The sequence below is a fragment of the Diospyros lotus genome, chromosome 7 (assembly GCF_014633365.1).
Source record: "Diospyros lotus cultivar Yz01 chromosome 7, ASM1463336v1, whole genome shotgun sequence".
NCBI lineage: Eukaryota > Viridiplantae > Streptophyta > Magnoliopsida > Ericales > Ebenaceae > Diospyros > Diospyros lotus.
In genome coordinates, this window is record NC_068344.1 from 7952840 (window position 1) to 7967321 (window position 14482).

The 14482-nt window shown below is 40.1% G+C and overlaps 1 protein-coding gene across 9 annotated transcripts in view; it reads right to left on the reverse strand.

Annotated features, from left to right (window-relative positions):
- The window catches only part of LOC127806289 (LEAF RUST 10 DISEASE-RESISTANCE LOCUS RECEPTOR-LIKE PROTEIN KINASE-like 1.1), a 95596-nt gene extending 83701 nt beyond the window's left edge, over window positions 1-11895 (reverse strand). Inside the window, exons 1-7 of one of the 9 annotated variants that reach the window (XR_008024398.1) lie at window positions 10793-11895; window positions 10585-10614; window positions 10234-10479; window positions 9077-10116; window positions 8455-8818; window positions 8070-8102; window positions 7652-7993 (exon numbers count right to left, since the gene is read on the reverse strand). Coding sequence is in view for 1 of the 9 variants with exons in the window: in XM_052343490.1 (XP_052199450.1) it covers window positions 9143-10116; window positions 10234-10479; window positions 10585-10614; window positions 10793-11570 (2028 nt within the window). In the remaining 8 variants the exon portion in view is untranslated. Of the gene's footprint in view, window positions 1-7651; window positions 10117-10233; window positions 10480-10584; window positions 10615-10792 lie in introns of those variants that run through there. The other 8 variants (XR_008024397.1, XR_008024396.1, XR_008024395.1 and 5 more) reach the window with 8 other exon arrangements.
- Between the last annotated feature and the right edge of the window lie 2587 nt (window positions 11896-14482).

Genomic DNA, 14482 nt, shown 5'->3' on the forward strand with positions numbered 1-14482 from the left:
CCTTAATTGGAAGGAGCTTGGAGATTTATACCCGAAGGCGCCGGAGGACTAACTGAAGGTTGAGGTGGGAGATCTTCCTAACCTTATCGGTCCATGAATGTACTAGAGCAGGACTCAAAATCTCTAGTACTAATAGGCCCTACCACTATTAGCACATTGGAAACAATCGACGCTCTAGCCAACATTGATTTTATGATCTTAGATTTCACCAGTGTTCTAAAACGCGGCCAAGGCAACCACCGTGATTAAGCCCTAACCGACACCCTAGGCGTAAGGCCAATCAATCCTACCCGATCAGCCCCTAACTACCTGGGTCGGGCGCGGCATGGGCAGCCTACCTACCTGGGTGGCGCGCGGCCTGGCTGCTACGATTTGTAAGAGTCGTGTAGAGATGGTGGACGAAGGTGCCTACCTACTTGTGTCATGTGCAGCCTGGCCGCTACAATTTGTAAGAGCCGTGTAGAGATGGTGGATGAAATGTCCTTGCCTCTGAAGCTCTAGAACACACCATAATTGTCGTTGCTCCGAGAAACGGAAGAGGAAGAGACGGGCTCTTTGCCTCTTGTAGTAGTAGTCATTAAACAGAAGGAGCAGAGAAGAATGGATTTGTTGGAGAAATTTAAGGGAGACGAGTATGGAACTCGTCTGGAAGAAGGAAGCGGAAGCGGAAGAATAGTAGTACGGAACTCGTCTAGTAGACGAGAGAAATTTAGGAGGGGGAGCGAGACCAAACACCAAAGCAGTGGTCAAAAAGCACATCTTAAATGGGCAACAGCTGGAAATTTGGGATAAATTTGTGAGAAAAAAAAGTCAAGAAAAGTATATTTTATGGGTTAAATTATTGTTAATATAATAATTTAATTTGTGTGTGATTTACTATTAGATGAAAGCACAAAATAATATAAGGAAACAACAAATGTTACAAAATAATGCAGGTTTATGTGCTGAAAACAATAGTTTTTTTAGGCTCTGCCTAGGCCCCACCTAGGCGCCCTAGGCGCTAGGCCCCGATTTGGTGCTCAACTAGTGCCTAGCACCTTTTAGAACACTGGATTTTATAAAAGGGGGTCCCTTCCTACCTCTTCCGAAGAGAAATCTTAGGCTTGGCTTCTTTTTGGCACTTTTGGCTCATTTTGACTTTTGTACTTTGGATTTACACTTACTAATGAAATGAACATTATTTTTTAAAAAAGGGCAGACGCTTAGGATTGCTAAGTGCATAGGCCAAGTGAGTGCGTACGCGTGACACGTGGTATGCTAATGTGAGTCTCCTAACTCTTCAGGAAAGATGCATCAAATGAGATCGAAGGGCCTAGAGATATCTTTGAAGTCAAAGACCCTCGATGAGTATCCTCTAGATGGGTTCAAAGACTCTTCGGAGTCATTGGGAGGCTTGGGCCTAGAGATTCTGAATGAGTCTTGGCCTTGGAAATGCTAAGATTGGACCTTCCCAGAGACTCTTGTCCCAAAAAAACCCATCAAGGTCATATGGGTCTTTGGCTTCCTTGAAATATTTTTATGAATTTTGAGATTTTTGGATTTGATTTTCTAGGGCACCTATAACAGCTGGCGTCAGGCGGCGCCCATCCGTGCTCTTGTGCGCACGGCCGGCCAGGGCGCCAGGCGCACGCCCTTGGCCGTGCCGCGTGGGTGGCCATGTGCCACCCACCCCCTCTCCCTTGCTGCCATGTGGCAGTGTGTGGGAGAGCCTGGCAGCCAATTTCTTCACTTCCCTTGGCCGAATTGCTCCCTCCTGGCGCCTATAAATAGCAGTGATTTCACTGCTGAAATGCTCTGTAATTTTTAACGCGTCGAAACTCTGCCCGTGTGTGTACGTGAGGTATAAAAATGTTTTAAATTTATTTAATAATGCTATTTATGAATTAGTAGCATGTTTAGCTAAATTAATTAGCGACGTATCGGCGATAATTAAAATTGACTGCGCGTTTAATTAAATAATTTTTATTTTACAATTGTATAGGAAATTGGAACCTGAAATCGACGCGCAGCTCAAGATTAACGCGTGGTAAGGTTTAATATGGTTTGCGTGTAAATTTATTTTGGCATGGCTTGTATTAGATTGTGGGAGAAGTGTCCAGGCATAGGGCTGTAGATTTGGGCCGTGTGAGCCTCGAGATGGGGTTCTAAATGAAATCAGTGGGGCCACCAAAATCCGGTTTAGGGTGAGGTGGACAGGCCAACATGCATGATGCACTTCGCATTATTATATAATTGTCATGCATTTTAATTTACTGCAACTCATATTACCCTTACTGAGTTCTCGGGACTCATCCCTGTATTTTCCCACTAACCCAACAGGTGGCTCGGGATCCGAGAAAGGAAAAGCGATACTAATAGAGGAGCCGCCAGTTGGAAGCGACTGTTAACCGTGGGGGTGTGGGTTAACCCCAAATGTTAATATTGTAATATAACTACTATGTGTTAGCTATGGGTGTTGGTTATGGTTTAACCTAAAGTAAGCTGGAACCAAGTTAAGGTTCCCACTATGAGTGAACCCAGTAGGGCAGGGAACTTGTACCTGTCGGCTACGGCCAAAAACTGAGATATGTTTAATTATGTTTGGTGGTTGAAGTAATTTATTAGGCTTGTTGATATCTGTTTGAAATTGGATTTATGCTCCAAGGGCCTAATCAAGGACGAGGCTCGGGTGAGTTTCCGCTGTCCTCGCAATTAACTCCCGAGCTCTCGTCCGGTCGAAGGCGGCGAAGCCTGGACCCCACCCAGGGTGCCCATATTATTTTAAAGATTTATATTGGCAGGGCCATAACCGTCCTTCGAGCAGGCCGGGGTTGTAATGTAGGTTATAGTGGCACCCATTAGTGGGGCTGGGGCGTCACAAGGTGGTATCAGAGCAAGGTTTGTGGTAGGCACGATGTGTTGATTAGGGCCAAATATTAAAAAAAAAAAAAACATGGAGACACCGAAATGGGGATGATGGGATTGGGAATGCACATTTGGGATTGGGTAGGTCGTAACTGGAATTGAGGTACTCCCCGGGTAGGTATGATTTGTATTGTGGGCTTACTTAGGAATTGTGTTTTCCTAGGATATCGAGCAGAGGGATGTGTAAATCCCTAAATCTAGGCCTCGTGGGGGAAGGGAAATTTATGTTGGTTATTGATCTGACCCTTGATTTTATGTGCAGATAATAAAATACCATCATGAACTTTGGTGAGGCAGGCCCTAGCGTGCCGGGTCCAAACCCGAACCTCCCATTTGTGGATCTATTATGGTGGCAGTGGGAGCAAGAGTTGTCTGATATGATGGGAGGTGGTTAGCATGATAATGAGGGAATCAACCCAAAATGAGATGGACCGTGTGTCCTATTGAAAGAATTGCATTGGGGTTCATGGTCATCTTAAGAGTGGGTGACACAATGAACAGTGTGAGACTCGAGGGATAGAATACCTCGATATCTAGTATGGCAATGGGATCATAAGATGGTCGTGTTGGGTGGCTCAAAGGGAAAGCTACCTGACATATGAAATGGAAAGGAAAGATGCATGCTCGTGAGTCGTGTAGGCGCTACCTATGAGGTGATGGAATCACCAGGCCATAATGAAGGCCTAGGAAGAATGTTCTTGCAGAATGAGTTAGACTCAGGGCAGCGACAACGAATGATAGTTCTTAAAGGACTACGACGAGACCGTGCAGTTTTCACCCGAGATGTACCTGTGTGAGGGTCGACATATGATGTAGGAGTAAGCCTACCATATGATGGGGGTGATAATGACAGCTGTGTGCTGGCTGAAGGAAAGAGTAGTGCCTAGGAAGAACTAATTTAATGGTCGTGTGCCGATAGTCAACTAAATCTGAAGAACAAAATACGAGAGTTAGTGGATTCTCGGTAAATAAGATTTCGGGTAATGGAGCATGGCTAGTCCAAAACCTTAACGGTTAGTTCGAAGATGGAAGTCTCGACTCAAGGTAGAGTTCAAGTACTAAAAAGAAGAAAGAGTTGATTGATGGGTCGTATTGACCATAAAGGAATGATAAGGAAACCTAGTCAACAGAGGTTGTGACTACGTTTCAGTGTGCCAAATGAACCTGCAGAATCAGGTAAAGTTGTCGGAAGTCAGACCGACGAGGAGAGCCTTAAGCACCGTGATGAATGGTGGATAGAAAGCCATAGTGGCAAAGGAAATCGAGTACTTGGAAGATGATTGGAACTAGGTATCACAATCTGATTCAGGATCTTCGAGGATTGATCGATATGAGATTTTTAAGGAATTTCCTTGAAAGAATTGATTGAGGATCTAAGGAGTCGTGATGGAACTTTAGAGTTTCAGAAAGAAATCCAGTGAGGATTGGAGTACCGTGGGTAACGTAAGTACCTGCTTGCTTTAGCTGGTAGCATGGCTATGGATTGATGTCTTGAAGATTGTGCGAATCTTTAACATAATTAAGGGAATCAAGATGATGGCGGATGTGCCAGGATAACGGGTCGTAGTAGAAGAAGTTGCAGGACCAAATTAATTGATGATCCGAGATTTTCGATTTTGGAGATTGAAACTCTCGTATGATTAGATGACTGGTTTGGGTAGCCAGTAGGTAAATTGAGAGATGTATAGCTGGACAATCATTAAGATGATGTCAGCAAGTTAAGAAAATAAATGAGCCTATGGATAGGAGGTATAAGCACTTGCGATCAATAGAAGCCGTAAGAGAAATGAAAAATGACTAGGATATATTTAACGGGATTATTTCTTAATGGTGAAACTGCCAATGATAGCTTGAGGTTATTGGATGCTTAGCCATGTGTGACTTGATTTAGGATATGAATTATCAGGTGATAATTAAGAGCTGATATTTTTATCTCGAGTTGATGAGTTATTAAAACAGTTGTAAGAGGCTGAGATGTTTTATGATCAACATGCAATCGAGAATAAGGGAATGAGACGTTAAAAGTACCAAAGCATAATATTCATTCCATATGTTCAAACGGTTACAGGATATCAAACCGTACAATTACTTAAAGGAAAAAGGCAAACCATAAAACTGATGATGATGCCAATGCTCAGTGAGGACGACGGTTGCCAAACGCAACAGCTCCCAGCTCATCGATGTCATCTGGGGGTGGCATCTGGCTACTGCTAGCTTCACGGAGGAAAGGTGGAAGAGTAGCCTCTGAGAAACCAGGATAAGGGGCATCCTCTGGAATGATAGGAAGATCGAAATTCCAACTCGGGTTTTGATCAGGTTGAGGAATAGGTTGGGGATGTGAAGAATAATATGCAAATAGTAAATCCTGCAAGTAAACTCGATAAGCTTGCAACTCACTAACCTGCTGCTAAAGGGCAAGAATGTGAGCTACACAGCCATAGACGGGATCTTGAACCCGAGCTTGAGCTTCAAAGAGGAGTGTATTGGAAGCCCAAAAATGGTCGTTGACTGGAAGCGAAGTTAGGATGTTGACGACATTTCTGACAGTAAAAACATCGCGGATGGCAGCAAAGCAAGTAGTACCATCCTCACAATGGAAGTAAGGAGCAAAGATGCACTGTGAATTGCATCCTTTATTTAAAACTACGCAGGCACCACATCAAGACCGGGGCCTTGGATTGTTGTCCCATGACATATTGCGCCTTGCCATGATAGATCTGGGATCTGGCTAAGTTTAAACAAAATCAGATATGGGTCGGATCTAAATGGATAAGTCAAAACAGATATGGGTCAGATCTAATGGGTCAAATCAAGGATGGGTCAAACTTGAAGTGGGTCGAGTCGAGCCGAGTCGGGTCGGATCGATCTGGATCTGACAGCAACAGCAGGGACGACGGCTGGCGCGGTGGCGGCCGAGGGATGCCAAGCGAGGGCTGGTGGCTACGCAAGGGGGCTAGCAACGGCGACGGCCGGATCTGGCCGACGGAGGGCTGTTTGGGTCGTCGAAGATGGTGATCGGTGGCTAGGGCGAGGGAAGCTGCACGGTGGCTTTCGGCCGATGGCAGAGTAAGCGCCGGCAGTGGTTGCAAAGGAGGCAGCGGCGGTCGGAGGAGGAGGAGGCAACGCTGGAAGACGGCGGCGATCGGCAGCAGTTCGCGCGCAAGGTCGGTGCGTTGCAGAGGAAGGAAGGAAGGAGAAGAAGAAGAAGAAGAAGAAGAAGAAGAAGAAGAAGAAGAAGAAGAAAAGAAAAGAAAAGAAAACAAAGAATGAAAAAAAAAAAAAAAAAGGGAGAAGAAAAATAAATTTCTTCATGGGAAAAAACGTGTTTTATTGTTTCAGAGATTCTGGCAAAAGGAAGAAAATTATCCGGACTCGCGAAAGTTGAGTTCGGGGCTTTTCAGATATTTATAGTCCCGACCCTATATTTCAAAACATGGAGCAACGTGGGGTTCGAAATAAAATTTTGGGAATTAGATTTCGAAATAGAATGCTAAGATATTTTGGCAAACTGTTATCAGAGGGTAGTGAAGGGACATTTTGGAATAGTTATGTCTGTAATAGGACTCATGTGAAGAGCCTAATGAGAATGATTTGCCAGACACAGTGAGAGCTTGTGATAGCTCAAAGGATCGGATTGCGTGATAGTGCAACATGAACAAATGATTATGTGAGATTTCAATGAATGTTGTACTTTATGAAAGAAATTGATTTGTGTCTAACTTTTGGAAGACCATTCGAGGGTTGCAGTTGATTCTATACGCATGCCCAGGATATATATATGGGATTTCAAGAATTTATATAAATAATTGTTAGAAGTTTATATATAACATTTGCACAAGGGATGAGCTGATTCTGGGAATGTGTACCTAATAGAATGATTGCTCAAAATTTTGAGGACGAAATTTCATAAGGAAGGGAGACTGTAACAGCTGGCGCCAGGCGGCGCCCATCCGTGCGCCTGTGTGCCCGGCAAGGCCGCGGGCAGCCACGCGGCCAGGGCGCCAAGCACGCGCCCTGGGCCATGCCACGTGGGTGGCCATGCGCCACCCACCCCCTCTCCCTTGCTGCCATGTGGCAGTGTGTGGGAGAGCCTGGCAGCCAATTTCTTCACTTCCCTTGGCCGAATTGCTCCCTCCTGGCGCCTATAAATAGCAGTGATTTCACTGCTGAAATGCTCTGTAATTTTTAACGCGCTGAAACTCTGCTCGTGTGTGTACGCGAGGTATAAAAATATTTTAAATTTATTTAATAATGCTATTTATGAATCAGTCGCATGTTTAGCTAAATTAATTAGCGACGTATCGGCGATAATTAAAATTGACTGCGCGTTTAATTAAATAATTTTTATTTTACAATTGTATAGGAAATTGATTCCTTTGATGATCGTTTAAGTTTATTTCGTCCTCATTTTCCAAACACTTACACAATTAGCAATATTCCGTTGTAGGTGTGGGGTGGATAGAATTCTACTTTCTTCTTGACTCTTCAATTCTCTATTTTCTCTGTTCCCTTTCAATTACTTGGTTTACCAAACAGGTTTATATGAGCAAGATAAGTGTCTTGGCCTCTTTTCGTCTTGCACTTTTGAATCTGGTCAAATGCTCTTTTGAATCTGGTCAAATGCTTCAAGAAGAGGCTAAGTACCCCTTTTATAGACCCTTCCTTACCGATGGCATTTTGGTCTTTCAATAATTCCACTTTCCCATGTAAAATTCTTCATCACACATATCTCACACATACACATGTCTAAATATACACATTCCCTTTAAACCAAGAAAATCCAAGGACATGGTCTTGTATCTATGAAATAGGGTAGCTGGGTGGTGGTGTAGTTGCAACATGATTTGCTCACAAGACTGGAAATCATCAGACGTTACACCTATATTACAAGTTCATACAATCTTTACAATTTGTGAAATGAAATGAATTACAGCAATTCTTCATGCTTCTCATCAACAACCAGCTCCCCAAACTAATAATAAATATGTGTGTTTGTGTGAGGTAGCAGAACACTCATGAACCATGAAACTTGGCAGAAAATACAGACCACTGACACCACCCGCAAACGCATGCCGTTGCATCAAGCACGCTGCACACGATACAGGTTAGTTCAAGTGTTCAACAATTTCACACAAAATGCAAATCCCCGGAATATTTGGCCAGACCTTTTTGTGTTCCATATTTCACATCCTTCTCCCCTTTACATAGAAATGAACAATCATCAAGTTCACACTTCTAATTTAAGGTAAGTAGTGAACAAATCTGTCAATTAAGATAAATCATATGAAATAACGAATCATACAGTATGAAAGCTTTTGAATGTAAGATTGTGAGTGCAGTGTCAACAAAACCACAGGGATTTGAAGTAAAGATTTTCTTACCTCAATCACTTTAATTGCTAAAATTACCTTCTTCTTTCCGTCTCAGAATTTACAGAATTATCTTCTTCTTTTTATTGATATGAAATATACAGAATCCACTTACAAAATTTAGGTACATTAATATGTTTAACTTGAAGCAAAGCTATAAAAACTGGCATGAAATTCTTACCTGAAGCCATTCACAACCCTTCACAGAAATTGTTGTTCTGTCAAATGCGCACATCATAAATGCAAACTTATTATGGTATTCTGCAGCCTTGCTATTTATATCATTTAACCTTACTGTTCTCCTCTTTGTTTCTCCAATTCAACTCGTCCAAACCAAAATTTAGCAAAACAGCTTCGGTTTATCTTTCTGTTCTAGGTGCCACCAACACCATTCTTCATAAATTCTAAGGCCTCATTTTCTGTTCGTCTTCTACTAAGCTCTTACAGTATTTATTTGAACAGTAACATTACAGGTGCCAATTCCTTGAACGCAAGACCCAAAACCTTCGCAATTTTCTGGTTTCGCCTTGGGAATCAATTATTCACTGCAACATTCATATCAGCATTTAAAAAATAAATCCAATGTCAGTGTTTTCCCCCTTCATTTTCATCTATTTCCCTTCGCCAGAAGGAAAGGGAAACGCAATCAAAGATGAGATAAAACTTCTGTAATCTTCAAACAAAACTCTGCATATACAAATGGGAGCTCTATACTATATACATCAGCCAGTATAATATCTTGATATCATATGTGTCAATATCAAAACAAGTAGATGAGGAGAAAACAAAATCAAACAACTCACTGGTGAACCACGAGCCCGATCCTTGTGCACTGGAGACTCCTTTTTTTGGTGTTTGAAAATGAAGCCTTAGCCACTGGAAATGGATGTGGAAGAGCCACTAACCCATCTGTGAGCATTGGCTACAGAATCGGGTGAGGGTGGCACCTTGCCACTCTTCAACAACACAGCATCATCACCCTCAGGGGAAGGATGAGGCCATCTATGATTTAAGGGCTCTGAATTGTCAATTTGCTCCCCATTGTTCTCCTCGTCTTTGTAATCTTGAATTTCCTTCAAAGCCTCCAGAACTTCATTCATGCTTGGCCTCATTTCCTTTTCGAGTTGTAGGCATCCAAAAGCCACCTCTGCCACTGACGTAGTCATCCTTTCGACTGAAGTGTTTGACTCATACATAAGAGAAGGATCAATCAGCTCATTGAATGCACGGTTCTGGATTCGGTTTATTGCTAAGTTAGCCAAATTAATCTCATGCCTATGTCTGCTAATGTCAACGGCAGGCATGGATGATATGAGCTCAACGAGCACAACTCCAAAGCTATAAACGTCACTCCTATCAGTAAGTTGGTAAGATTGGTAATAGTCCGGATCAACATAGCCGGGAGTCCCCTGTGGAGCTGTAGAGACGTGTGTCACATCGGTTGGGAGGAGTCTTGAAAGCCCAAAATCAGCAACTTTGACAGAAAAACTGTTGTCGAGTAGTATGTTGTCAGTCTTGACATCACGGTGGATGATATCAGTAGCGTGGAGGTAAGCCAATGCACTGGCAGTTTCCACGGCTATGCTCATCCGAATAGGCCATGTGAGCAAGCCATCCTTGGCCCGGTCGCCCTGGATGTGATCGGCCAGAGTGCCATTAGGAATGTACTCATAAACAAGCAACAGTTCCCGGCTGTGGCGTGAAGTGCAGCCATAGAGGGAAACAAGATTGCGATGGCGCAGGCGGGTTAGGATTTCGACTTCATTCAGGAATTGCATCACGCGCCTCGAGTTGTGTTCGTATAGGCGTTTAACTGCCACTTCCCTTCCATCCTGAAGTATCCCTGGTTGAGAAGAGATCAACAATTGTGATTAGACATAATTCATATGCAGATTCTCAGATTTGATATTGTAAGTTTGGTGATGCGGTGACAAATATGAACAACTTTAAACCATCTTACCATGGTAGACAGTGCCAAAACCTCCATCTCCGAGTTCAGTGGAAGGACGGAAATTGTCTGTCGCTTGTTCAAGTTCAGCATATTTGAAGACAGGAACTCCGAAGAAGACACGGCTGAATTCAATCTCAGCTGAAGTATCGGCGGAAATGTTCCTTGACAACAGATGTGAAGAGACATACTTCCGTCTTTTGTATCGACAGATAATCAATACAATAATCAAGCAAATGGCAAGGGCTCCGACAGTGACTAAAGAACAAACAGGTGGTGGTCATCACCAACAAGAAAGAATCAGGGCAGAAACAGAACAATGAAAGAACAAATAGAGAAGTTAGTTTAGAAGGTTTTCTTTACCCAAGGGAAGGATCAGTTTGAGGTTTGGCCCTGCAATAAACATCAGGTTAAACGAATTATTAGGTAATAGTCTGATACATATTATTGCAGACTCTCCCTTATTGGCTCAAGCTTTTTGGGAGAAAGAGGCACCATGATACTGCCGAAGACGGAGAAGTAATAGCAGGCATAGCTGCAAGATTCATGTGCAGGTGTAGTAGAGAAGTACCGTTTTTTGCTGTGCAGTGAAATTTTGTGCTGGTGGTCAGGCATTGGCCTCCTCTCCCGTGACATTTGAGACAATCCTCGGACGCTTGCAATTCGATATTAAAGGCACCATTCAATAGTTTTAATAGATCGTCATTGTTCTCACCAGTTTCAGTTTTCTTTTTAGATGGCGTCGAAGTCAAAGGCCGAAAAATGGTGTCGCAGCCATGAAAAGAATCGGCAGAAGCAGAAACATTGTGATGATCATCTGGTAGATGCTTGTTGTAGTACAAATTGAAATCATGACAGCCTGTGTAGTTTAAAGACTCATCATGTGCTGAAGGGCTAAGTGGATAGCTTTTCCTGCACTTGAAGAGGGTGGTGAGATTGCGAGGGATAGTGAAGGAAATAGAAGGAGAATTGGGTAAGCTGAAATTCCTGAAGCCACTGCAATCGCCGGCAAGTAAACGTTTTGTGAACTCTGGGTCATAGACTTGGACTTTAACACTGCCGTAACCGCTGGGCGTGGATAAGATGTCAGTTATCTGAAATGCTTCTTCACTTCCAAAATTGATTCCTGATACAGGATGTTCGTGATTACCGCAAAACACAGTGCACAGGCCGCACTGGGGATTGGAGATATTGGAGAAAGGAAAATAAAGCTGTGGTCCGGAATTTCCGCAGCGAAACGACTTGGGACAACTAATCTTGATATTATTGTTGCTGTTATCATGAGCAGAAACAGCGGGATGAGACAGGAAATACAAGGCCACAAACGGAATGAAAGAAACAGCCGCCATCGATCTGAACTTTCTAGGCAGCCAAACGTCCACTGTTCACAGCAATTTAATTGGGCAAAAGGGGATGGGAATTAGAATACAAGAATCGCTAAATATGGATGTTTGAGATGATGAAATAATGAAGGAATTTGCAGCTCAAGCACGGCAGTGAATTGACCCCGAAGACTTCGTCCCAATCACCAGAAAGCATCCCATAACCTAGCTACGCTAGAAAATCCAATCCAATGGGGGAGGAGGAGTTTTGAGTATTTTAAAGGTGAAATTCGTACTCAAAAAAGATAATTCAAGGAAAAAAATTAAAACAAAGTAGTTGGGCTCAAAATTGGAGAAAAACTTTTAATTATATTCTACAACAATCAAGTAGTGGGAGAGAATCATCAATTATGGTCAAGGCACTTGGAAAGAATTGTACGTGATCAAACCATTTATTATATATAAGTAAAAAGCTTGAAAAGAAATTGAAAAAAATAAAAAAATCACATGTGAAAAGCAATTAAGGTAAATTATCCTTTTTACTTCATCTTTTATTTTGATTTACTCAAAACATTGTCCTCCTTTCCCTGCGGAGCGGGGGGAGGGGGTGTTTAGAGGAACTTTAGAGTCTTAGAAGTAATGAAATTCAATATTATATATGGCTAAGGATGAGTTGAGAATTATCTCAAAGAATCTTATTATATTATATTTTTATAGACTTATTAATATATTTTGTATATGTGAAAAAGTGTTTAGAATATTACTTAAAGATATATTAAGACTATCTTGATAAGTTATATATGTTGAGGTTGTCTCGAGAATATATATAATGTTAAGGAACCTTGATAGATTTATCTTTTAGTATGATTTTTCTATTAATGTTCTCATATGTTCTAAAATTATTTTAGTCATATGCTTTATTAATATGTCTCTTATTATGCTTCTCTTTAAGGTCATCCTAAAGTTAATACATGAGTGTTTTGTAGAGCTCATGCCAAGCCAAGTGATATATGTGTCAGCATTACTCAAAGTTTAAGATTAATGTGTTTTGTGTTTTATATCTAATGTTTAAGTAAGTGATCATATACTCAAAGTAATAGTATTTGAGTTTTGATCATCTTACCTTGTTCTTCATGTTAAGGTTGTGCTAATTAGCTTAATATATTTGCGATTAATCTTACTCTTACTTATATGCTTGTTATGCATATAGGTGCCCTAAATTTCAAAGGTTATCTTAAGTATCCTAATGCATCAGTGTCATAAATAAATGTCATATATCCTTATGACACTTAGAATAAACTTAAGATTGGGAAATATCTTAAATACCCAAATTGTGTGGAAGCATTTCTTAAATCTAGGGGCAATGTGCTTTATTTGATATATTTCAATCATCTTTGCTCTTAAGCAAATGTATATATGAAAGTGATTCTAAATTCTATTTCATAAAACCTAAGTTATCTATTTGATATTTAATATAATATTCTTAAGGCTCTCAATGTTTTGAAATTTAATGAAAGAACATTTAAGATTTTATTAGTTGTATGTTTGTTGTCTTGATTCTAGTATTTATAGGATTGTTGATTTCATTTGGTCAAGTTGTTGAAAATTCATTTTTTCATGCTTATAATCGAGTAATGGTTAATCACTCAAATAAGAATGGAGATGCAATTAAGTGATATTATTTTAAACTATCTATATATAGTGAGTAATGGTTAATCACTCGAATAAGAATGGAGATGCAATTAAGTGATATTATTTTAAACTATCTATATATAGTCAGTATATTTTTTGAATGAATGTAAATATTGTATGCTTTCCAAGCAATACTTTCTAGTGTTGCTCATGTTTAGGTTGAATGCATTTGAGTAATAGAATTCTAAAGATTCTATCTTTCAAGAATTACTCAATGTATGCATTCATAGCATATTGTGTATGATGGTTTAGAGTTTATAGAATAGAAATCATGATGCCTTAGAGCTTATGGAATATATATCATAGATATGATTTATTTGTTTAATGTGTGCTCTTGTCTTGGTGAAATTTCATGATGATCAAGTTAGGGCATCTTTGTGATATATGTTATGTTTTGAGTATCATATAGTGAGCTCAACATATTTGCTATGTTCTATATGTTTTAGTCAAGTAAATGTAAATTACTTGACTTATATGTGATTCATGTGTATATATTTGATATATGAATAAATAGTTATTTGGGTAATGATATTCCTATGGAATATGTCATGTTGTGTGCTAAGTAGAATAATTCTTATATGAATTTAGAAAAGGTAAGTTGTTAGTTGAGTAATACATGTGTTGTTCTTAACTTGTTGTCAAAGTCATGTGCCTTAAAAATATCTCATTTATCTTTAAAGGCTTTCTATCTAGCAAGTAAATGTATTTGAAAAGTTAATTTTAACCAACTTTCACAAGAAATATCTCATTCACAGCATATTTGTTTTGAATATCATCACTTATGTGTGTTTGAGCTTAAGGTTTATATTAAATGTTGATGAGAAAATTGAGTTTTATATTTAAGTTCAATATTTATGATTTTTAAATGCTTATGTTGATAAGAAAAGTGTTTTGATGATATTCAAAACAATATATGTTATTTGAATAATAGTCGAGTAAGGTAATAGGATAATTCGAGTATATTTGAATATTACTCGAGTAAATGCTCTCATTAATTGAGTATTTATTGCAAAGTTCGGCTATATAAAAAGCGATCGAGTGATCAAGGTTTTAATTGAGTGTTATATCTTTTTAAAAGCTCAGAGTTAAGCATAATTGAGTAAGATCTTGTATTAGTCAAGCATGTCTATAGTCGAGTAATTGTGTTTGAACAATGATTATAAAGTTTTAATCAAGTATTTTTGGTGAGCAGTCGAGTATAAGTTGATATATAATCGACTATTTTTAAGTGATAGTTAAGTATTTAA